The 23,658-nt window shown below is 39.0% G+C and overlaps 1 protein-coding gene across 7 annotated transcripts in view; it reads left to right on the forward strand.

Annotated features, from left to right (window-relative positions):
- SH3KBP1 (SH3 domain containing kinase binding protein 1) overlaps positions 1-23,658 on the forward strand; it is a 221,120-nt gene that overhangs the window by 186,063 nt on the left and 11,399 nt on the right. For all 7 annotated transcript variants that reach the window (XM_030476111.2, XM_030476113.2, XM_030476114.2 and 4 more), the window contains 4 exons: positions 146-197; positions 4,323-4,403; positions 6,819-6,981; positions 12,079-12,164. In XM_030476111.2, the coding sequence (XP_030331971.1) occupies positions 146-197; positions 4,323-4,403; positions 6,819-6,981; positions 12,079-12,164 (382 nt within the window). The remainder of the gene's footprint in view (positions 1-145; positions 198-4,322; positions 4,404-6,818; positions 6,982-12,078; positions 12,165-23,658) is intronic.

Consider the following 23,658-nt stretch of genomic DNA (forward strand, 5'->3'; position numbering starts at 1 on the left):
GGGAAATTTGTGACAGATCTGTAGTGTCAAGATTTGTAGTTATTAATGAAAAGCAATGTATTATTGCTATTACTGTTAAACTTCGTATGAATGAGATTTACAGGCGTTTTAAAACAATCTGGTTTTTTCTGTTATTAAATTTTAGAGACCGAAGAAACCACCACCTCCATCAGCTCCTGTCATCAAACAAGGATCAGGTAAGGTGCAGCTGATGTTGTACAGCACATGTCAATGAGCACATCTCAATCTAGATTAAGATTATTCAAATTTATATAGAATTCATCTGTATCAAAATTGATAAGCAGGAGGTGTCTACAAAACAACTAATAAATAAAAATCAAATTGCGAAAAGATGATAACCCTGAAAGGCTGGTGCCTTTTTAAATGTATTGCAGGCAACCATCTTCACCTTTAAATACCATATTTTACCCCTTAAACATGTTAAGTCAGAGTGAGCATTGATAATTCAGTTTTTACAAGTTCTTCAGTTCTGTTCCTTGACTGAAGGTGATTGTATGCATGTCTTTGCAGTATAGACCCAGTATGCTGGAGTCTGAGAATACCTGCAAGAGGAAACCACATTCACTTTACATCTACAGATCTGTTTTATTCTAGAAATAAAGAGCTTTTTTGCATGTCCATAAGATAGTTTCAGAGAACTTAGCTGTAATACAGTGACCTCATCTGAGTTGCAGTTGAAGAGCTGCAGATCTGCATGAATGCTGGAGCTGTGCGTCTGTCTCCAGGTTCTGTGGCATATTTAGAGCCTTAATTTTCAATATTTCAATATTTCAATAGCCGTAAGTATAAAACTAAGAGGAGTTATCCTGAATCTGGTCATGTAGATAATGGGTTTGGAAATGTATTAAGGGGCTGATGATTTTGCAAACAGATGAGAACTAGCAAAGCTGGCTTTGGAATATGTTAGACTAAATCATGTATGAATACTAAGAGCTGAAAGCACTTTTACTGGTAGTTTTAAAATGACCTTTCAATGCAAATTTTCAAAAGTGCCTGCATGATTTATTTTTTTCCATGAAACTTAGAAACAGTTAAAGTATGTACAGACCTCACAAACCAAATTCCAGTTCCATTCAGCAAAAGGCAAGGGATGCTGTCAGGGTTTTCATTTGTGTTGCAATTGTGGTGGAAACATAACTATGGCTGGAATTCTTTAATCTCTTTAGCTCCAATCCATTTGTTAAAATTCTGCAGCAGCACTACCACTTCCCCCAGTGCTGGCACACGTTAAAAAAGTGAAATGAACACATTCAATCTAGCCAGATCATTTAACTTGTCGCTATGGTCTGTTCCAGCTTTCGTGCTTTAAAATGTAAATTTCCCTCTCCTGCAGCCTTGATCTATTAATAGAAGGAAAAGTTACACCCGTATACAATTTACTGTGAATCAATAAGCTGTAATTTAATTTGTTTTAATTTGTCAAGCAGTTTTTGACTACAGAATCGTGACCATAAATATTTGGTTTGCTTACTGACACCCATGGTTTATTCTTCACTCTGTCCTGAGACTCATAAAAACATAAATTTGATTTTAAGATCAGTAGCAGTGTCCAGAGAGAGCAGTATAACTTTGCCATCTAGTGGTGTCTGCTTATTAAATATGTCATAGTGACAACTTTGGAAAAGCTCTATAAAACATTATATTTCTTTCAATTTATAGGCCTATAATTAGAGAATACTACTTTTAGTATTTTTGTACCTGTTAGCATGCAATGCATTAGTTGTGTCACCATAGGAGGATAATATGCATGTTTTCAGAAAGAAAAATGGATGTATAAAGGATTTAGACAATTCAATTTAGGCCGTCTAAGTCTACGGCAAAGCCAAGGCTATCGCTGTTCTTTGTTTTCATACTCAGTCTTTGACAAGTCTTGGCTGATTGTCATAGAATCATAGAATAATTAGGGTTGGAAGGGACCTTAAGATCACCTAGTTCCAACCCCCCTGTCATGGGCAGGGACTCCTCACACTAAACCATGTTGCCCAAGGCTCTGTCCAGCCTGGCCTTGAACACCACCAGGGGTGGAGCATTCACAACTTCTTCGGACAACCCATTCCAGTGCCTCACCACCCTCACTGTAAAGAACTTCTTCCTTATATCTAATCTGAACTTCCCCTGTGTAAGTTTAAACCCTTGTTTTTTACAAGGGTGGTGGTGTTATGCACAGGAGTTTCTTCTGATCTGTATGTAGAGATGAAAATGATCCTATGTTTATTATGGATTATTATTACCATCCTGACATCATCTACCTTGTCAAATTATCACTTTACTGAGATAATACTGTATTTTACCACATCCCCACATCAGGCCTTACTGTTGATGATAGGTAACAACATCCAGTAATGTTTCTGTATATTTAACCAGTCATAGTGTGATGAATAAATTGAGAACTGTCAATTGAAGCCTAAATAATTAAATATGAGTATCTTCTGATGCAGAGCATAAAATCAGAGAATTAGAGCTGGTCTTTGTAGTATAAACAGCACATATATGGAGGAGGTGTCTAGTTTGTATTATAGTATAGCTGGAAGTTTGGCTTTATTTCCAGATCTGCGCAGCAGTAGACTTCCAGGGCCATCTGTGCTGGGTTACTATACAAAGTAATGTGAAAACTGGAGAGCCAAAGTTAGGCGCATGAGTCCTTTTGAAAAGCATTAGGCATTTCATTGGGTACCTGGGATAAGCAATACACCTGCATCTAGTCTGGAGGGTGAGAACACTCTTCTGAGTCTCTCTGGGAGCTTGTACAGAGTTCACCAGAGCTTCCTTGCAGGTGACCTTCTTATGGCAGTTAAGGCAGGATCATGGTGCCTGCCTAGGTGCTGATTAATTTGGGGTTGACAACCCAAGTAGGGAGTAGACCTGAGCCTGGGAGCTCCTCAGTGTTTGTAGGCTCACTGTTTTAGACATGTCCTAAAAATATCCCTCTCTGTGTTAATGATGACTGTTAATCTTACTGTAATTAGGTATATGGACTTGTGTCTCTTTTTCTTGAACACGCTAGTATGTGCAAGACTATCAGTATGTTGACTTGTGCTTTGCATAACTTGTGTTTAGAAAGGCTTTAATTTGTTTCTAGCAACACTTTAGGAGTGAAGTATTTTTATAGAACAGTTTAGGTTGGAAAAGACCCTTAAGATCATAGAATCCAACCATAAAATGGGAATTCAGGATTATTTATTGCCATGATAAGTGATACAAATGCTGCCTGTCCAACAGCACAGTTATGTAAAGAAACAATGGCCAATGATGAGTACTGATTTCTAGGAACCAGCTGCAGGAGAGAGTTGCGACAGCACATTCAAAAAATGTAAATGTATTAGAGAAGTGCATATAATAGAATAGATTGAAGTAAAAAATTGCATGTGTTCCCTGCCCTGCCTCCTCGCTTTTCTTGGATGTCATCTACTGTAATTTTTATTGGAATACTAATAGTCTTAGCTAAAGTAATTTTCAACACTAGTAAGTTGAAATGGTATTAGTATTTAGCCAACTAGTATTTAGCCAACGCAGTGAAGCCAGTATCCAGTAAAGCATTTCTTGTAATACAAGGACTGGAAGATTGCATTTTGCATGTGCCAGGAAATTTTTGCAAAATCTTCCCGTTGTTGGTGCCACAAGTTCCTGTATTCCTACTAGCAACAGAAGTCAGTGTGTCAGGGTCTCTAGTACAGAGGCAGAAGGCAACAGAGCCTTACACCACCAGGCTATAAGCTGTCAATTAAAACAGTCATGAAGAATACTGTCAGTACTACTGTTCTCATCCTTCTAACATGTGGAAGTGAACAGCTAGTACTAGAGTTGAAAAAGAAGAGGGTACTCAGTGTAAAATAAACCCTGTATTTGTCTGTATTATGTATTCTTTTGGTAGAAATGCCCAATTAATTGATTTATTCCTAATCATTCTCCACACTGTTGAACTGTTCTTCAGTTAAGTATGTCTACAATGGTAAAGGATATTTCCACACTCTAAAAATTTGTAGTTATTTTTTCTTTTTATTTTATTTATTCTTAGAATTTATTTTTTCTTTCATGGAGTGATCAGAAAGTGCCTATTCTTTTGAGGTGCACACTTTGGAAACTGTAAACCTGATCTGTGAGAAAATAATAAACATGTAATTGCTTTCTTGTCATATTGGTGTAAGCAAATACTTGAATCTAGATTTACGTTCAGTTTTAGCAAGACATTTTCAAATTGGAGCACGGAAAAAGCCTAAGAAATTGCAAAATTAAATTGTGTGTGGCTTTCTATGCTGGTTTGTTGACTTGTTCAGAATTCCAAATTTTCCTTTCTTCGACAGGTACTACAGATCGAAAGCATGAAATCAGAAAGGTGCCTCCTGAAAGGCCAGAATGTCTTCCTAATCGAACAGAAGAAAGAGGTATGAAATGTGCTTTCCTGCCTGCTCTCTGCAGAGAGACAGGGGAATGGAACTGATGCACATCCTCATTTCCCAGTTTCTGTTTCCATTAAGTGCATTGTCTGGATGTTTATTTCCCACTCTGATAGATCTGTGATGGTACACATTTTAGAAAGGATCTCATTATTGCCTTAGAATTAAATTCAGGGTATTCAATTGTACCAGTCCAGAGCTGGTAAGTGCTTGCAGCCTCACCTGAAGTCAAGGGGAGATATGCTCTCAATACATAAAATGCTGTCTAAAGCTCTGTGCTCAGAAAAACACAGATCCTTGATCAAGTAAAATACCTCAGATTAGTATCTACTTTTTTCTTAACATCTATATGCTTTGGTTCTCTAGTTAAAAGCAGGGTTGGTGGTTTTCCTGCATCACAGAGGAGTTTTGTGAAGATCTAGTCATCGATGCTTATGAATCACCCCATTATCATAGTCACAAAAGTCATAGGCAAGCCTGTGAAGAAATGAAAAAATCCTGTCTTCAAAGCCAGGTTTGAACATTGCAAGAAATGGGGCACAGTACCACACAGAGCAGTGACAAGCAAATTAAACCTTTAATGGTTTCATTGTATTCATTGTGCATTATGAATAGTTTGGGGATAATAGTTACACTGATTCTCTAATGGTGTCAAGTTTCATACATTTAAGCAGATTCTTAGATTATACAGACAAATTTTTTATGGGATTTCTTAACTTTTAAGTATTCAACCTTGCAGTCTTTTAAAAGGCACGTGTATGCACATGACTAAATGCATAAAATGCAGTTACAATTCAGTGCCAGAACATTCAGACTTTGCCCCAAGATCTGTTTCTGGATATATGTCTTAGTGATCTGACAGGTGTTTTAGCAGTTTTGTCTGCAGATATTTATTTTTGGTTATGTGTGCCACTTCTTGTGGTTATGTTAGCAATAAAACCCTTTGCTTTCCATTTTGGATTTAAGAAAACAGCTGTCAAAATGGTGGAGGAAATATAAACATGACACTGTCCCAGGGTATAAATATATGTAGCTTTTCTAAATGCTGAAAAGAGGCTGTAGGAGTCATGCCTACATTTCTGGAGTACCAGGGAGTGGCAGGAATTGCTTGGTGCGGTGTGGCAGCAAGGGTGGCACAGGAATGTTCTTTACGCGGTGTGTTGGTACACTGCCTAGCCCATCCCCCCCATAGTTCAGATTCTTGGACACTGGCGCAGTATAAATCACCATAGGCGTAAGTGTGTAAAAATTACACAATACGCTGGAAAAGCTTCAATGGTACAGAGGACCCAACAAATTGCATCAACTGAAAGTGTACTGGAAAAGAGTGTATGCCTGTGGACAGTGACTTAGTGGACTATTCCAAATCTCATGTGGACTGTGTTTCTGGTGATGTATTCCATGATCCTCTCAGACTGAAACCTAGAACCCATTAAGCAATACCCTGTAACACTCCCAAGACCTCTTACCTGTATACAGAGGTGTAATATTCACGACATATTGTAGACGGTGTTATCAAGGGAAGTGGGTGTTGGCATAATAGAATACAGAGAACAAAACTTTGGTCTCTTTGAGAGTTTTGTTATTTCTTTAAGAAGAATCAGGTTTCCTATGGTGTGGCAAATGTGTTTACATGTTTCTTTTGTATTATGAATTTAGAGCATATTATTTACGAGAGTTATTCATATGCATTGCACTTTGCATGCTCACAGGCATTGCGTGTTTGGCATTGGGTATTAGTATTGTGGCACTTCCCAACTATGCATAATCAGTTCTGCAAATGAGCCAGTGTTTCACTGGCAGGCTGAAAAAATCAGCATGTAAGTCTGGGCTTAAAAAACTAAATAAAAGATCTGATTTTCCTGAGGGGTTTACATCCTGCCAAACATTGCTAAATTTTAATTCTTGTATTTTCATTTAACTGTAGTTCACTTGAAACACACTTTTATATTCCCCCCAGAAATGGTATTTCCCTGTTTGTTCAAGAGATGTTAAGAATATCCAGCGTAATTACTTTTGTGACCTTCTAACTTAATATTGTTTTATATTAGAATTTGATATAAGTTGTGCTCATGGGATATTGTTCCATATGTATGTAATTTTTTGCCATTCTTATTTTTTACACTCAGAAATCAGCATTCCTATTCAGACACTGCACACACATTTTGGCCAGCAGGAATTACAGACAGAACAGTCAGGCAGGGCAAACAGCTGATTTGTGGTAAACATCTTGTGTCAAATAAAGAATTATTTAGGACAGATGTGGAAAAGAGATAAGCTTTTTCTTTGTATACAGTGTATGTACAGTTGAAGATTTCTTGTTTAATTGTAGACTTAAAAGTGCAAATGAATTCTATTTCATAATATCCGTGTTCTTTTTTCCTGGAAATAATTGATTTAAAGAAAGATCAGAGAGAGAGCAAAAACAGTTCGACTTGCAGAAGCCTTCAGTTCCTGCTATACCTCCGAAGAAACCTCGGCCACCCAAAGTGAACTCTGTGAATAGACCTGGTACCTTACCCCCGAGACGACCAGAAAGACCAGCTGTGCCTGTGACTCATACAAGGTACTGTTCTTCCTCTGTCCACTGCTTTTGAGTTTAGTGGAAAAACACACATTTAAAGAATTTAGATTTTACAGTTCATGTCACAGTTTATTTTATGATAAAATTTAGATTTTACAGTTCATGTCATTGTTTATTTTATGATTAACTGTAATTTAAAGAACAAAAGAGAAAAGCCATCTAGTCACCTGATTCATAACTGTCTTCTCAAGAATAATAGTCTTAGACTGTTCGTTGCTAATTCATTTCGATTGAAGAATACACTGTTACTGCAACATCATAGTTTCCACTGCAGAATATGTGGGAAATACCTGTATCAGTATGTTAAACTGATGTTGACTTACTTAGTTTACCTCAGATTATTCCAGTTTAGCCTTGGCACTAAGTCAGTGCAAAAGCTTGGATTGTACTGAGGAACAGCATTAGAAAATGCATATTTCAAATATTGTCAGTTTGGTTTCAGTCTGTTTTCTTTCATCATTTTAGATCAATTTTTAGCAAAATACATGTGTCTTCATACAATGTTCTTTAAACTGGTGCCACTGCAGAATGCTACTGTAAAATATTTATATTCTAATCTTGGTTGTTATTCTATGGTTACATGATGCTCTTTATCAAAGGTGGCTACAGCCTTTGAGGAGCACTGAGAAATTGGACTTGCCAACATAACTCCATTTAATCTCTGTAGAGCACGGAAAAACAGAGGTTACAGAAATTAAAGGCCTTGCCTGTAGTCCTAATGAAGTCTAGATGGCTACATTACTCATCAGCATCTGGGTTGTGCCCTCTAGACTTCCTTTATGCATAGTAGAAATAGGTGAAAGCCAGAAAAAAGCAGTTGCCTAAAATGGGAAAGCTGCACATCTTGCAGAAATACTAGAATACAGGCATAGAAATAATTTTACTATTTTACTGTTAGAAAAAATAACTGCCATTGAACTACTGGAGTTCAAGTATACTGATAGTGAATTAAATACCAGTATGGAGTATAGGGTAGAGCGGAATAAAATCCTAGTCATTGATTCCTGTCATTCCTCCACATATAGTTAAACTCATGCTCTCAGAGTGGAATCTGAGATGTATAAAATTAAAAAAATGGGGACTGTCTGATGCTGCCAGTTTCATCTTACTGAAGTGCTTTGAATGTGCATCTCTGAGAGAACTTACCCTTCTACCTAGGTGCTACTGCCACAATTTCTTTTGGACTTTTTGGCTTTGAACTAGTTATTCCAAAATATAGTCCACACCTGCTGGTCACGTGGGCATGCTTGGAAAACCAAGTATTTGCTATGACCTTTAGATATAGCTAAGTAATGTCTTCTGGGCAAGACCCGTGCGTATCCTAGTGTTCAGTTCACTGGCTGGGCATAGAACGGGGTAACTATTCTTTTGTCCTATCCTTTGCCTGGAATATTTTAAACATATTGTAAATATTGTAAACATTTAGAGCTGTGGAGGGGTGTTTTATTGCTCTTCTGATTTCCTTTTTTCTAAGTACAAAGTTAACAAAGTGAAAAAGCAGATCTAAACTGTAACCCTGTTGTGTTCTTTAACTGTCCAAACTCCTCTGTGTCTAGCACAGGGAAAAAAAATAATGTTTTGTTCGTTTTATCTAATACTGTTGTATTTGAAAGAATTTTATTTGTAACAGTAGTTAAAGCTTAGAAGAGAAGGTGATTTTTACGGTGGTGATGATGCATGCTGATGATCTCAGTGCTAGTAGTTTCCCTATTAATTTCTTCACCAGCTAATTCAAATTAATGGTTTACCTCATATAGCTCTGGTAAGTTCTAACTTGTAAGGGTGTCTTGTAGGAAGAGAGCAGGAAGTTCACATAATGAAATAATCCATGGAAGACTTCAAATTACTTGACTAATTAAGAAATGTGAAACTTCAGATGGAAGCAGTCATTTCAATAAATGCATTTTAATTTTAAATCAGTTCAGTTTTATAAGATAGTAAAGATTTTTAAGACCTGCTGGTATCCATTTCCAGAATATGAAAAACCTAAGGCAATTACAATAAAAATTGAAACAGCAGAATTTTTGCTCACCTGTGATAGTTTAACCCCAGCTGACAGCTCAGCCCCATACAGCTGCTCAGTCATTCCCCCACATTGGGAGGGGCGTGAGAATCAGAAGGGCAAAAGTGACAAAAATCATGGGTTGAGATAAAGATAGTTGAACAGGTAAAGCAAAAGCTGTGCATGCAAGCAAAGCAAAACAGAGAATTCTTTCAGCATGTCCCATCGGCAGGCAAGTGTTCAGCCATCCCCAGGAAAGCAGGGCTCCATCACAGTAATGGTAACTTGGGAAGACAAATGCCATAACTTTGAATGTCCCCCTCGTCCTACTTCTTCCCCCAGCTTTTATTGCTGAGCACAGTGACATATGGTATGGGATATCTCTTTGATCAGCTGGGATCAGCTGTCCTGGCTGTGTCCCTTCCAGCTTCTTGTGCCCTCCCCCCCGCCCCCCTTCTCACTGGCAGGGCAGTGTGAGAAACAGAGAATGCCTTGACACTGTGTAAGCCAAGCCCAGCAATAACGAAAACACTTCCCCATGTTATCAACACTTACTTCATCTCAAATCTGGAACAGCATTGTGCAGGTTGCTATAAAGAAAATTAACTCTATCTCAGCCAAAACCAGTAGGGGGGATGATCCTAGGGGGGAAAATTGCTGTATTTATAAAATGAGTTCCGTGAGATTTCCATGGCAGCTGCTGAGCAGAAGAGGGGGTTTTTTTCTGTTCTAAGTGGCTTGCATCTTATGTATCTCACTGATCTTTTGTGGCGATGATTGTTATTCCATTTAATCATTCTTCCTTGGAGACAGGTTAGGGCTTCAAGAGCAAAAGGAAAGACAAAACCCATGTGGGACAGAGAATACCTGTCCATTTCCTCCAAAGGCTTCATAGCTTATTTAACTTGTGATTATACAATTTACAGATGAGTCAACTCTCTGGAGTAGGCAAGCCATAAAGACGTACAGAAAGTACATTTTTACAGTCAGCCTAAACCAATCTGCCTCCATGCTGCTACTAACCGGGGCAGGTTCCCTCTCCTGGCAGCCTGGTCCCATAGCCTCCCTTACGTTAGCAACAGCATTTGTGCAGCCGTTCAGCCATATGGGTCAGGGAGTTGCTCCAGATGGCAATTAATCAATGTGCAGTGGGATTTCTATTAGTGTGAGGTTTCTTTCAAGCTGATCATCTGTCTGATCAAGCTGACAGCATATCTGCATGGGCATCAGTGGAGGGAGGGAGACACTGTGCCCAAGAAGGGATGGCTCCACTACAGTATGGATGTAGATCAGCATAGTAAGTCCGTTGGTTCTTTTGAGAACAGAGTTGGAGAGGGTTAAGGGGTTGTCATATCTTGGTATCTTTTGTAGTCAAATGGTAAATGTTGTGACTTTCAGCCCTAGATCACGCTATCCTAAGACTGTCCTCCAAAACCATACTCACATATTTCCTAAAGCACTTCCAAATCACTTGGTGCTCTCAGTTTGCTGGGAAATGTATGTGTGAAAAACAAAGTATGTAGTCAAATGTTCATTGCCCTGTCAGCCAAGAAGCTATGTTGCTTCTTATAGATTTACAAATACATTAAGCAATTTTTAAAAATAAATTAAAGGCCAAAAAATAAGAAAACTAATCGATCAGGTGGAGCACTTGGAGAATACCCTTATTATCATCTCACCAATTAATAAATTTTTCTAGGAATGTGTGTTATATTTCTACTGTTTCCTTCCTGGTGCAAACTGCCTGCCATATTGACAGCTGTGTAGCACTGTGGGGTTTTTTTCAGGTCATAAACTGTTTGCCTATCTTTTCTAGTTCATAGAACACTTATCGCCCTACCACAGTGTTTAACAGGATATATGTTCACTTAATCTGTGACTTCCTCCATTTTTTAATACAAATTTTCAGACTTCCGGAATTCTGAAACAGGGTTTCCAGCTACTTTGTGCTTTGCTCATAAATGGCTGCCATGAGTTGAGGTTCAGGCCATCTGTCATCAGCTTATGGCATCAAAAGCAAAGACAAATGAAAAAAATCAACAAGATTCAGGAACTCGCTCTGTATTTTGCTTTCGATGGCTAATTATTGCTCTTCATAGAAATGCACCTCTGCCTGGGTTGTTTCAGGGACGGATCTATATTTTTACCCATAATTTAGGTACCTTACATACATCGTAATTGTTACAGTGCTATGCTGGGAATAGTCATTGTGGAAAAACTATGATACGTGTTAGGTGACCTGATAATGATGGTAAGTACAATTTCTTGCATTAATTGGACACTTGTTATCACAGTAAATGTCACAGGGTTTTGTCTGTGTGACTTTGCAATGCCAAGCTACTCACCTACCACTTGCCCTTTTTAAGTTAAATGTTTCAGTACTTACATTATTTTAGTAAACTTAAATAGTTGTGGGATAGAAAGTTCTCTGAAGAAAGAATAATCACATTGCATGTGTTTGATCTCCCGTTTGATTTAAAAATAGTTCCTCTGTATAAAGTATCGCAAATCTTGACACTTGCCCATTCCAAAGACATTTCAGACAGAGCAGGTGATCTTGGTTCTTTAGACCTGTGGAAAAATTTTGACAGTCTCGTCTCATAAGCAACATGCAAAAATGTGCTAAAGTAGCTGCATTTATGAGTAAATACCAGGAACCACCGAAATGTACAATGCTAGCTTAAGCTTCTCTCCCTTTCTGCACTATTCTAGGTAGTCCATTGCTGTAGTTTATGCAGGCCAATTAATTAGAAAAAAAATTAAATAAGGTATTGAAGAATGTCCCTTTGCCCTTAGATTTCCTTCACGTTGAGATGCTGTGAACATCTGAAGAATTATTCAGGACACTACGGTGTCTAAAATAGGCTATTTTGACAGGTGTTAAGGAGAAATGAGATAAGGTTAATCTATACAGCATGTCTACTTACTGGAGATTGCTCTGACACGTTGCTATTACTCTTGTGCTACAAAGGAAGAATATTTCACTCTCTCATTAGTAATTGCAAGTTAGCTATTAAGTTACTGTAACCCACATGAAAACTCCAGTAAAATATCTGCTCTTCTTGATCCAAATGCAGGAGTGATAGTCCAAAAGTGGAATTAGTGGGCAGTACAGTATCCAGCACTCTAGAGAAAGACTCCTCTGAAAGAAGCAATGACATTGGTAAGTTATAGTGCTTTTTAAAGTTTACCTAAGAAGCTTATGGTGTAAATTTCTGCTTTTTAGTGACTTTGTTATGATTTGAAATGTAGATTGAGGGTTTGGCAATGTATGTGAGTGCATTTCTATCATGTTTTAATTGCAGGATTAAAGGATCATTTCTGCTTTACTTAAAAAGTTTTACCAGGGTTTTCTGTTTAAAAAAAAAAATAAAAAGGAAATAGGGAATGGTGAGCTATTTTGAATAGGAAGGCTTTTGTTATTTCTGTTTAAAAGTCTAAAATAAGTGAGAAGACCAACGATAAGAAGTCATACTTGTTTAACAGATGTAATATTAGTGCTGCCCTGCTTTTAATGCTACAAAAAATTGTGGGTTTGGTGCAGTTAGTAATCTTTACCCTTCCCAATACACAAGACCAGAGACCCAGTTCAGGCCAATTTGAATAAATTTTACTGCAAACACCAATTTAAAACACTCTAAATTTCTCTCCAAAATAATAATCTCTGCTCCTGCAACACAAACAGTTTAATTGGGAAATCACCTGTACAGGAGTAACAAGAGGTTATTTTTCTGTCTTCTCTCATCCTCCTTCCTTCTCAAGTTGGCAGTGCAGGAGAGATGTTTGCTGGGGTGAGTGCCACAGTATAAACGGCACTTGGAAAGCAGGGTGCTCTGACTCTTGTCCCAGGGCTGTAAGCAAAAGCTGCGACAGCCATCTTCTACCTCTACTTAGAAATACATTGGCGGCAGCTGCTGCCGTCACTCTCCTCCTGCAGTCGCAGCTGTGCCAGGAGAGACCTGTTTTTGTAAAAGGCAGAACGAGGGTACCCTGAATGTGTAAGCATTGCTACCTTTCACCAGTACCCTTAAATGTTATTTCAGTGTGGCTGGTTTCTACCCAGACTGCTTTATTAGTAAAACCTTTCTGTAAAATAGTATACATTCAACAGCTAAACCTGCCTTTTCTTTGGACTTGAAAGCAGAGCTATAGTTATAGACGGAGTGTAATTGCAGTGAAATCAATTGCTGAATTGATTTCACATAGGTTTATGAGCTTTCCAGCATCCATATGTCTGCTTTTTGTTTAACCTTCTGCTCTTGATATGGTTTATGATAATAACATTCTTCTGGAGAAGCAAGTAGTATGTTTTTCCCAGCTTTTCATTTGGGATAAACATGGAAAACTAGAAGCTTGTGATAAATTGCGTGAACGTTTTTATTGTAGACATTCATATAAAGGAATGGTATGGAAATACAGTGAAATTCTACTATTTAGTGTTTGTTACCCATGTTTACAAATTTGCAGGTAAGCCTTTGCTTGCTTGAAAGAGAAAGCTATAACTGCAAACAGCATATAGTGGTGTGATGGAAGTAAACTTTTTTAATCCTTGTTCTAATTTCATAGAATCATAGAATCATTTCCTTGGAGTCCCTGTCAGGATAAAATCTTAGTGTGTTTTGTGTTGTTGGGGTTTTTTGGGGTTTTTGGTTTGCTTTTTTTTTTCCTGAGTTTTTCTAACAATTTATAAAAGGTTTGGTAGGAAATTTGATTTATAATAGGTTTCGTTAATTCCCAGAAGTTAGGGGATGTGGGTTGTTTTGGGGTTTTTTTTAATGGAGAATAGGAGCCAACAAGAGTCTATAAACCAAACCACACACACACCATGTTGCAAAGGGTTTAGCTGATGACCTCCTGTTACCACTAACAAGGGGAACCTATTGAGCCCAAGGCTGAAATAGTGTGAACACTTAAATAAGTATAACTTGATAGGGTCAAACCAGAATGGCATTTACAAGGGCAAATCATGTCATTCTAGCCTGTTAGACAACTCGTTAAAAGAAAAAAAGAAGCAAATTATGATTTTGGAATGGAAGTGGACCCAAAGATCATAAATGTTATAAATTTTCAGGAAGCTTTTGATGGCTCATGTAAAATATCTTTAAAGAAATAAACAGCCTTTTAAAAGAGGGTAGAGCAATAAATGAAAACTTACTAAGCCAAAACAATTCACAGTGGATTAATGTCTTTTACTATGAGAGGTTTGGAGTTCAGAACAGTTTATGGCACAGAGTAATTGGAAAGATTTATGATAAATGTGTTAGATTTATTATTTATTTACAAAGAGAACAATGGGTTGGAGAAATTGTGTGGCTAAATGAGTTATTAGTAAAAATGATGGACAAGTGAGTGGAGTTGTCCAGTGTATTCCAAAATACTGATGCATCGGGCAGTGTGAGTCCAGATAATAATTGACTGTGATATGTGTTACTGGTGTTGCCCAGTGTTGTGTACTTTTGGTAGGACAGGCTTAGCTTCTCTGAGATTCATCCTTCTATCAGAAATGGATCTGATTAAATCTACCATTTGATGTCTTTTCAGTAATCCAAATTTATACAAGGAATGAGAGTGGGCCTCTGTGACAGACAAGGTGGGGCTTAGCAGTAGCCTTTGAAGAAAATGGAAGTTAAATAGCCTTTGCAGCAGCTCAGGTGTACAACCATTCTTGTTACTGGGATCCTCTTTATTCCCCCATGAACTCCGATGCCATTCCTGGGCACTTAGAGCCCTTAGGGGGGACAGAGGAAAAAGCAGCAGTCAGTTGTAAATTGCCTCACCCTCTTCCATGCTTATGCCAATTACTGGTGGTGAATCATGGACTGAAAATGAATACTACAGCACTCTCCTGGCGTTTGTGCACTCGTGATGTTAAGCTGGATAATGGTTGTCGCTTTCTTAGTTCCGTAGCTAGTCTAAAGCTCTTATTCTTTTGTTCAAAACAGAGATGTACAAAAGCACTGCATAGAATTTTGGTTATAAAAGCAAACCATACAATAGCTGGATGGAGAGCACTTTGCCATCCTGTGAAAACGCTTTTAAAGATTTCTAAGTTGGTTCTTTTTCTTTATCATGGTAAGACCAAAACCTTTATGATAAGGGAGGAAAAGATACAGGGTCCTTTCATATGCCATCTCCCAAAAAACAAACAAGTGATCAGCAACAACAAAATCAGTAATTCCATCAACGATTGAGAAGCAATATGCAGAGGGGAATTGGGGAATCCAGGTTCAAAACTTTTATTCTGTCTAGGTCCCCAGTTCTAGATCAGTGTTTTAAACATTGCTTGTTTCAAAAATGGCATTTTTCTATTTATTTTCTAAGTAATATTACAGCAGTGGATCAGTGTTGTCTAACCAGACACCCCACACCTTTAAAAACACAATCAAAAACGTCCTTACCCAACTTTACCAATCAGGAAAGTCACAAATGCTGAGGTGATGTATAATACTGTACATAACATTCTGTCGGTTGCATATATAAAAAGTTATTTTTATGTAGATGTTAGCACATGGCTTAATTTCACTAGCATGTTCTGCGGAGTTGTGACTTGACATTTAAATTTCTTGATGATAATACAGAACTGATTACAATTTTGCAATCTGTTCTGACAAGAGCAATTCCTGTTCAGCAACATCTCTGCTGATTATAGATATAATGGCAGCTATTACCACTGTTGCTCATGCCTTTGCTTCTTTCCACAATCCTTACAAAAAACATTGGAAAACTAGCCTTCAGAGTATATTATTTAAGTGGAACCATTCCCCATTCCTCCTCACTTCTTTTGTTTTCTTTTTCCGTGTTTTCAGTGATGCCTTTACTTTCCTTTCCACACATCTTTCATCCAACTTTTCCTATTTACATCTCTTTGCCATGGGTAACTCTTCTTCATTTCGTGAGGGTAAGGCGCTTTTTTTCTCCATTTCTTTTCTGTCCTGTCTTTGCTTTAGTTGACAGTACATAGCAAACAAATACAAAAGGAACTATTTTGTAGAACACCTATTATATACATGGCTGTTATAGCTTTTTCTTTAATTAAAAGTCGAAACTGAGTGTACTGTGACAGAAAATCTTGCACCATAGCATTGAAATGAGAAATCATTATCATTTATTATTGTACCATAAGAAACTAGTGATGGACGTGACGTGCTCACACTGTTGGTCAATGCTGTGGTTTCATTAACCTATTCTTGTAGACAGATGGTGTCATTGCAAAGTTTAATGCATAGATTTCATTGTGATGTCCTTACATCTTACAAAACAAAAAAATATTCAGCAACATGCTAGGGTGGTTCTCTAGTCTGAAAGAGATAAAACAAAACAAAACATACAAATCTGAAGAGCACTCACTGGCTTTCAGTGGAAAGTGCATGGTTGTGTCACCCAAGACTTTATCTCCACTATTGCTATGGTTAAATCCCAGTAGTTACATCTGTTGTAAAATCTCATGTACCAATGACTGCTCTGGACTGACAGGGGCTTTTTGAGCTTAGTTTAAAAGGCTTCTAAAGCAACATAAGCTACACTGAAGCCCTATTCTACCAACAGAAGAGTACTCCTTATGTAGGATTACATTGATTTCAACAGCTTAAGTTCATGCCTTATTGTGTAACTTGACTTTATTTTTTAATTTCACGAAGAATTGTTATATCTGAGGGCCAGGGTAATGACAGAAATATCCAGCACATATAATAGCTTACTAGGTCAGAAACTAATGCTTCCAGAAAATTACTGAATTATGCCAATTAATTATTGGTATTGAGTTATTTCTGCAAGTCAGGAATTTAACTATATATATATACACACACACTTTGGAATCCAGTCCTCAAACAAGTCTTGTCTATCTGAAATAGGCTTGCTTTGAAATCATCTAACACTTAAAATCATATGGCTGTGATAAAATCATATGAGTGATTTTAAGGAATAAGCCACAAAGAAATAAAAATAGAAAATCTACTGTGGTAATGCTTAGTTAATCCACACGAGAAGCAGTTTCAGTGCTTTGCAAAAAGACTGAGCTGCACGGGCGCTTCCCACACAGAGCCAAGCAGACACATCTTTCCAATATTTTTCCTGGCTCTTTACACATTTTGCATAGTATTTATGAAAGCAGTTAATAATCTTTATCAGTGCTAACATAAGGCACATATGCCTTCATTGATTCCTGCTGAAACATATAGTGTTGGTACAAGTTTTCTTAGGAGATTCCTTGAAAGCTGGTTAGCATGAGTCCATTTTTCAGCATTTCTTCAGATTTTAATCTTCGGAGCATTTGCTGGTGGATCATGGAGTATTGGCTGAACCCACGTTAGTAGCCGTGCTCTTTTTCTGTCCTTCCCTCTAAGGCTGGTGCTAACTTGCCTGGAAAGGTGGTTAAAAATCCCCTACTTGAAAGTATCTAATAAACAAACACATAAAAAAATATTCAGTATATCATGTTTCCTTGAGCTGTGTTTGTAGTTCTTCTAGAGCTGTAACATGCTCATATTTGTTCAGAGAGGTGATCGCTGCACCTCTGGAAGAAAAAGTGATCTAATAAGATTTGACCCACACTAGGGAATAAGATGGAGAATATTTCCAGTTTAAGGCTGTAGAATGGAGCAGGTTTGTCTTTAAATCACAGGCTGTTATACTGTGAGACAGTATAATTATTTTGCCTGAAGACACAGAATAAAAGTTGGAAAAAAGAAAACACTGGTAAATATAAGGGTTGGAGGACAAAATGTGACTTATATAATGAAGACTGAAGTCTGCCTAAGCAGTTACGTCTTTCTATGCTGCTGTTTATGCTAAATTTAATAGAGTGAAGCAAAGGAACAGAACTGCCTAACTGGGTTAAGTGGTAATACTTATGCTAGTGAATCAAAACTACCTATAAACATAGTTGTGAATTGTAAATATTGTAATCAGGGATATGTTAATGGTTTATTATGTAAAATAATTAGGCTTCTTGCCCCAGAGGGTCCAGAAAAAGCCAGTAAACCAGAAATTTGAACCGTTCTTCATGTGTGGCAAGTTGAGGTGCCTGAAAACAGCATATCCATTTCTTCTAGCTCAGTTTTCTTGACCTTTCAGTTCTTTCTTGGCATCTTCTGAATTGTTAAAAATAAAATCCTTATGAGGGCACTGGCAAGTGGTTAGCAAAGCTCATTATGGAGCTTCCTACATTCAGGTATTAAAGTCATAAAAGTTAGGGACTGAAATAGGAAAGATACTTGTATACTTTAGGAAAGGTAGCTGTCCAGTGATTTTCCTGAGAAGCCAGGTGAGCTAAGCTGTTTCTTTCCAAGGGAAAGAACCATGTGGGCAGGACTCCCTGGCACATTGCTGTTATGCTCCTGAACACAGTAACCCTGCAGCCAGGGAGCTCTCCTACTGAAAGTCCATTACCCAAATATTAAAAAGAGTCTGCAGTTCATTATGGATGAGATTCTGCTGCCCTGACCCTGGCTGGGAGCATGGCTGTATTCCTTGTAATGCTATTCTGCATTAAGGGAGTAGCAGAATCTGGGTGCTTGAAGTAGTTAAAATAATTGTGGTCTTCTGAAAAGTTCCAGTAATATTCAGATTGGTTAATAGTTAATTAGTGCTATGTATTGAACGGACATTAATGCAGAAGGTTTCATCTGCAGTATCTCTCTCATTTGATTGCTTTCAAGATTGTTGGATTTAAACCATATATATACACTATTTCCAAAGCCTATTGTCAATCTTTTGAATGTATTGAAGATGATTATGAAATGAAATCTACCTCTGTGGCTTTTGTGACATTATCATCTTTAAATGAATCAAATGCCTCATTTCTTGCAGCCCTGCTGAATTTCTGTTCTATGAAACCTCGCTGTTAGCATTCCGAATGCATTGATTCTGTTATCCATCAGTTTCCATTTCAGTTTTCTCAAGGTGAAATCTCTCTGCTAATTCAAAAAACTTTCTGTCTTCATTATGTATAAATCACTTTGCTGCCCAAAGACTAAAAAAAAACCTGAATGTAAGATAAAGTTAGGGCCTGGTCACATTTTGCGCCAGAATTGTAAGTGCAGGGGCAAAAAGGGGGAAGGAAGGAAGCATTACCATTTAACTTTTTTTCTCTGGGTTCTTTTTCTTGGCAGGGGGAGAGATTGAAGGTTATTTTCCAGGAAGGTACAAGTCTAATAAGCCAAGAATGTTTTTCTTAAATAATTGTTTTCCTGGATCTGGGTATTCTTTTAAAAAGAATCTTTCCAAATGAACACAGCAATGGGGAAAAGATATCCTATTCTTAACTGGCTGGGAAGAATACCAGGGAATAATTCTTGCACAGCTAACATTTTTCGTATTTGTTAAGTATGTTTGCTCAGTAAGCCAGACATTTTATTGTGTACTACACTACTATATTAGAATTATTCTGATATCTTTCTTACCATCTCATGAATTACTTCATGAATTACCTGCTTCGTCAGTGAGACCGTAATAATGATGAATGTATCTGTATATTTATAGAATCACAGAATCAGAGAATCAACTAAGTTGAAAAAGACCTATAAGGTCACCAAGTCCAACCGTTATCCCAGGACTGCCAAGCCCACCACTAAACCATGTCACTAAGGGCAAACTGATATCCCCTCAAGGTCTCCCCTTATGGCTGCCCCTCATGATCTCTACCCACAGCCACCTCTCATCTGCACTCATAGTGGCCCACATTGTATAGCTGCCGCTCCTACCACCCATGGCCACCCCTCACATCCTATGGCTGCCTTTGCTCTCCCCTCATGATCCTCCCTCCTGGCCACCCCTCCTTTCCCCTCAACAATCTTTCCTCATGGCTGTCCTTCCTCTCCCCTCATGATCTCCCCTCACGACTGCCCTTCACCCCTCATGGACGCCCCTCATCTCCCCTCACGATCTTCCCTCATGGCCACTCCTCCTCTCCCCTCATGATCTTCCCTCATGGCCACCCCTCATCTCTCCTCGTGATCTCCCCTCATGGCCACCCCTTCTTTCCCCTGAAAATCTCCCCTCATGGCTGCCTCTCGTCTCCCCTCACGATCTCCCCTGATGGCTGTCCCTCCTCTCCCGTCACGATCTCCCTTCATGGCCACTCCTTCTCTCCCCTCATGATCTTCCCTCATGGCCACCCCTCTTTCCCCCTCACAAACTCCCCTCATGGCCGCCTTTCACCCCTCATGGCACCCCTTTTCTCCCCTCATGATCTTACCTCATGTGGCCCTCCTCTCCCGTCACAATCTTCCCTCATGGCTACCCCTTCTCTCCCCTCACAATCTTCCCTCATGGCTGCCCCTCCTCTCCCTTCATGATCTCCCCTCATGGCTGCCCATCCTTTCCTCTCATGATCTTCCCTCATGGCCGTCCCTCCTTTCCTCTCATGATCTTCCCACATGTCTGCCCTTCATTTCGCCTCATGATCTCCCCCTCCATGGCCACACCTCCTTTCCCTTTATGATCTTCCCTCATGGCTGCCCTTCCTCTCCCCTCATGATTTCCCCTCACGACCGCCCTTCACCCCTCATGGCCACCCCTCGTCTTTCCTCATGATCTTCCCTCATGGCTACCCCTCCTTTCCCCTCATGATCTCCCCTCATGGCCACCCCTCCTCTCCCCTCACAGTCTTCCCTCATGGCCGCCCCTCCTCTCACCTCATGATCTCCCCTCATGGCTGCCCATCCTTTCCCCTCATGATCTCCCCTCATGGCCGCCCCTCCTTTCCTCCTTTCCCCTCACAATCTTCCCTCATGGCCTCCCCTCCTTTCCCTTCATGATCTTCCCTCATGGCTGCCCATGATGTCCCCTCACAACCACCTTTCACCCCTCATGGCCATCCCTCCTTTTCCCTCATGCCGCCCCTCCTTTCCCCTCACGATCTTCCCTCATGGCCACCCCTCCTTCCCCCTCATGAACCCCCCTCATGGCTGCCCTTCCTTTCCCCTCACAGCCTCCCCTTACGGCCACCCCTCCTTTCCCTTTATGATCTTCCCTCATGATCTCCCCTCATGACCACCCTTCACCCCTCATGGCCACCCCTCGTCTCCCCTCCTGTTCAACAGTGTTTAAATTAGTATTGTCCAATTTTTGTACAACAGCCACATGTATGCACTGCAGAGCCTGTTTCCAGCTCTCCACCCATAACAAGGATTAACCAAGAGCTGTTTATTGCATACAGTCTCTTCCCCACTCCCTGTACTTCTACAGGCTCCTCTGCCTCTTTTTGCTTCTCCAACTATACAAACCTCACCTACTTAGCTACAAGGCCAGATTACCAGCAAAGCAGCCTCCTTTCTGCACTTCATGGAGGTGGGTGTTCAGCATGTTGGGACCAGGATCCAATCCTCTCTGACGCTCCATTTCTCTCTGTAAAGTGGGGTAGGAAACGCTCCTTCCAAGAGACTCTGGCAGACTTAATCTACAATTACTTGTAAACCACTTAAGTAGTAAGTGATACAGAAATCCAACAGATATCAACTATTTTTTGCTTAGGAAGTGGCATTGTTAGTTGATGGGTGCCCTCTATGTTCTATGTGTTTCATAGAACCTTCATTACTGTTCGTTACTACTAAACACTGCTGGACTAGAGCAGAGTTCAGGTCTGTTGGGTGCTGCTGCTGCCTTAATGGCAATTGACATGGCTGTGAATACAGTAGACTGCACTTTATTTTTAATGTTCCATTTGGTCCAGCTCAGGAAGGTTTTACAATTAGTATGTAAACGTAAGCTCCCAGTTTCTGATAGCTACAGAAATACAAGCTAAAATCAGATCTCCGTGTTTAATGACCTCAGGGAGTATAATATAGTCACAGCTATATAACCTTGCTTTCCATCAGCAAAAAATAATTGAATAACCAGTATGAGTGAATTCATTATTGAATCTAGAATATAGATGACGGTAAGGCAGAAGTCTCTTGAGTGGTTCTGTTCCTCATTTTACTAGTTACCAGTTTACCAGACGGTAATTTTCCTGAATGACTGTGGAAGGTGGTGATAGTATCAGCTGAATGGCTATGATTTCACTAGTTTGGCAGCAGATTCTACCTGTGGAACTTTTCCAACCTCTGCTCTGCTCTTTTTTTTTTAAATTTCAGGACAGGTACAGACTATATGGGTTTATTTTTCTAGCTATCAGACATACATTCAAAAGTGGAACAAATTGAAGATTCCTAGTATTTCTTGATAATAGAAACTTTGCACAGAAATGCTCATCTTTCATGATATTCATAAACTGCACAGAGCAAATTTTATCTGCAAGTGTTTATGGGTCTCAAGGACACAAATCCATACACTCTCTGTTTATCAATACATTTTACAATTTATACATGAATATTTGCTTATTCTGATCAAACATAGAATTCTAGGTAATTATTAGTTTATTTAAGCCAAAGAAACACATTGAATTAATGCCTTCACTATTCCTTTCATTGATTGTTTTCCATATTGGTATAGATGCTTATCTTTTGTAGGAACAGAGGAAGGGACAGTGGCACTTACCATAGAAGTGGCAACCCAGAGAGAGGGAAGTCGTGCACTGGAGCCTTCCTAGGCTCCAAGATAACTTCAGCCATTTGTTGCCCCCCAAAGCAGTAGTCTGCTTTTCCTCTCAGTTTTAGCAGCTCGTATCATTCGTCTGGTACTGACACTGATCCTTCTTTCAGTGTGGGTGTTTTTGTGGCTGGACACCTGCTGTTGGAAAATGAGCTGGATTAAAACTAGCTCAGGAAAAAAATGTAGTAAAATCAGGTGAGAAAGAGTGGCTGGGAGAAGTGGAAGGATTGCTTCAGTCTCCATTTGTATTTATGTATGTGTATGTTTTTATGTATGTGAGCTTCATATGTTTATAAACAAGTGTATATTTTTGGTGGCAATATATTCTTGCTGTGCAGCTTAACAAAGTAATACAGTGGTAAAAATGGAGACTGTATGAAAATACATCACTGATTTGCTGTGTGATCTTAAGCAAGTCATTTAGCTATCTCACATCAGCTTCAAACTAGATGTTACTGGAAACCAGCTCTTACAGTTGCATTTTTTTGGACGGCAGATAGGTTTTGTGCTTTCTGCTAATGTTAGCTCATTTTTACTTTAAAAGCACTGTAGCCTTACCTGATACATTGGGTACAGTTGAGGCTTTGCATTGCCAAATTCCCCTTGACAGGCTGAGTGACCTACCTTTGCATGTAGGTTGCAACAGTCAATAAAAAAGCAATGAGAGAAATAGCTTGTAGAGGACATTGGGGTCACTGGTTATATATAGGAAGAGTTGCTCCAAAAATAGAGCTGTATTTGGAGGTGAATAACCTTAGTCTATTTCAGGGCTATTAAAGGAGGTCTCTTTCTTTTTTCATCTCCCAGAAATGGAAGAATATTGCTGAATAAGGAATGTCTGATCCCATTTGCTTCCTAGCTGCCAAATTATGAGTACTTGGAATCAGCTTGTGTCCTTCAGTGCACATAGCTTATTGCACAGGCCTATTAATTCATTCATCATTCCATTGTGTAATTTTGTATGATGGTTGTAATATGGCTGGATCTTCAGAGATTCATGGTTTTATAACAGTTCTGAAAATTAAGTGCGCAGTATATAACTATTAACTTAAAAGCCATTTCTTCCTACATGTGTGCAATGAAAAATACTCTCTGAATAATGAATATTATTCCAGTATTTGATTAAT

This window comes from Strigops habroptila, chromosome 2 (assembly GCF_004027225.2).
Source record: "Strigops habroptila isolate Jane chromosome 2, bStrHab1.2.pri, whole genome shotgun sequence".
Lineage (NCBI taxonomy): Eukaryota > Metazoa > Chordata > Aves > Psittaciformes > Psittacidae > Strigops > Strigops habroptila.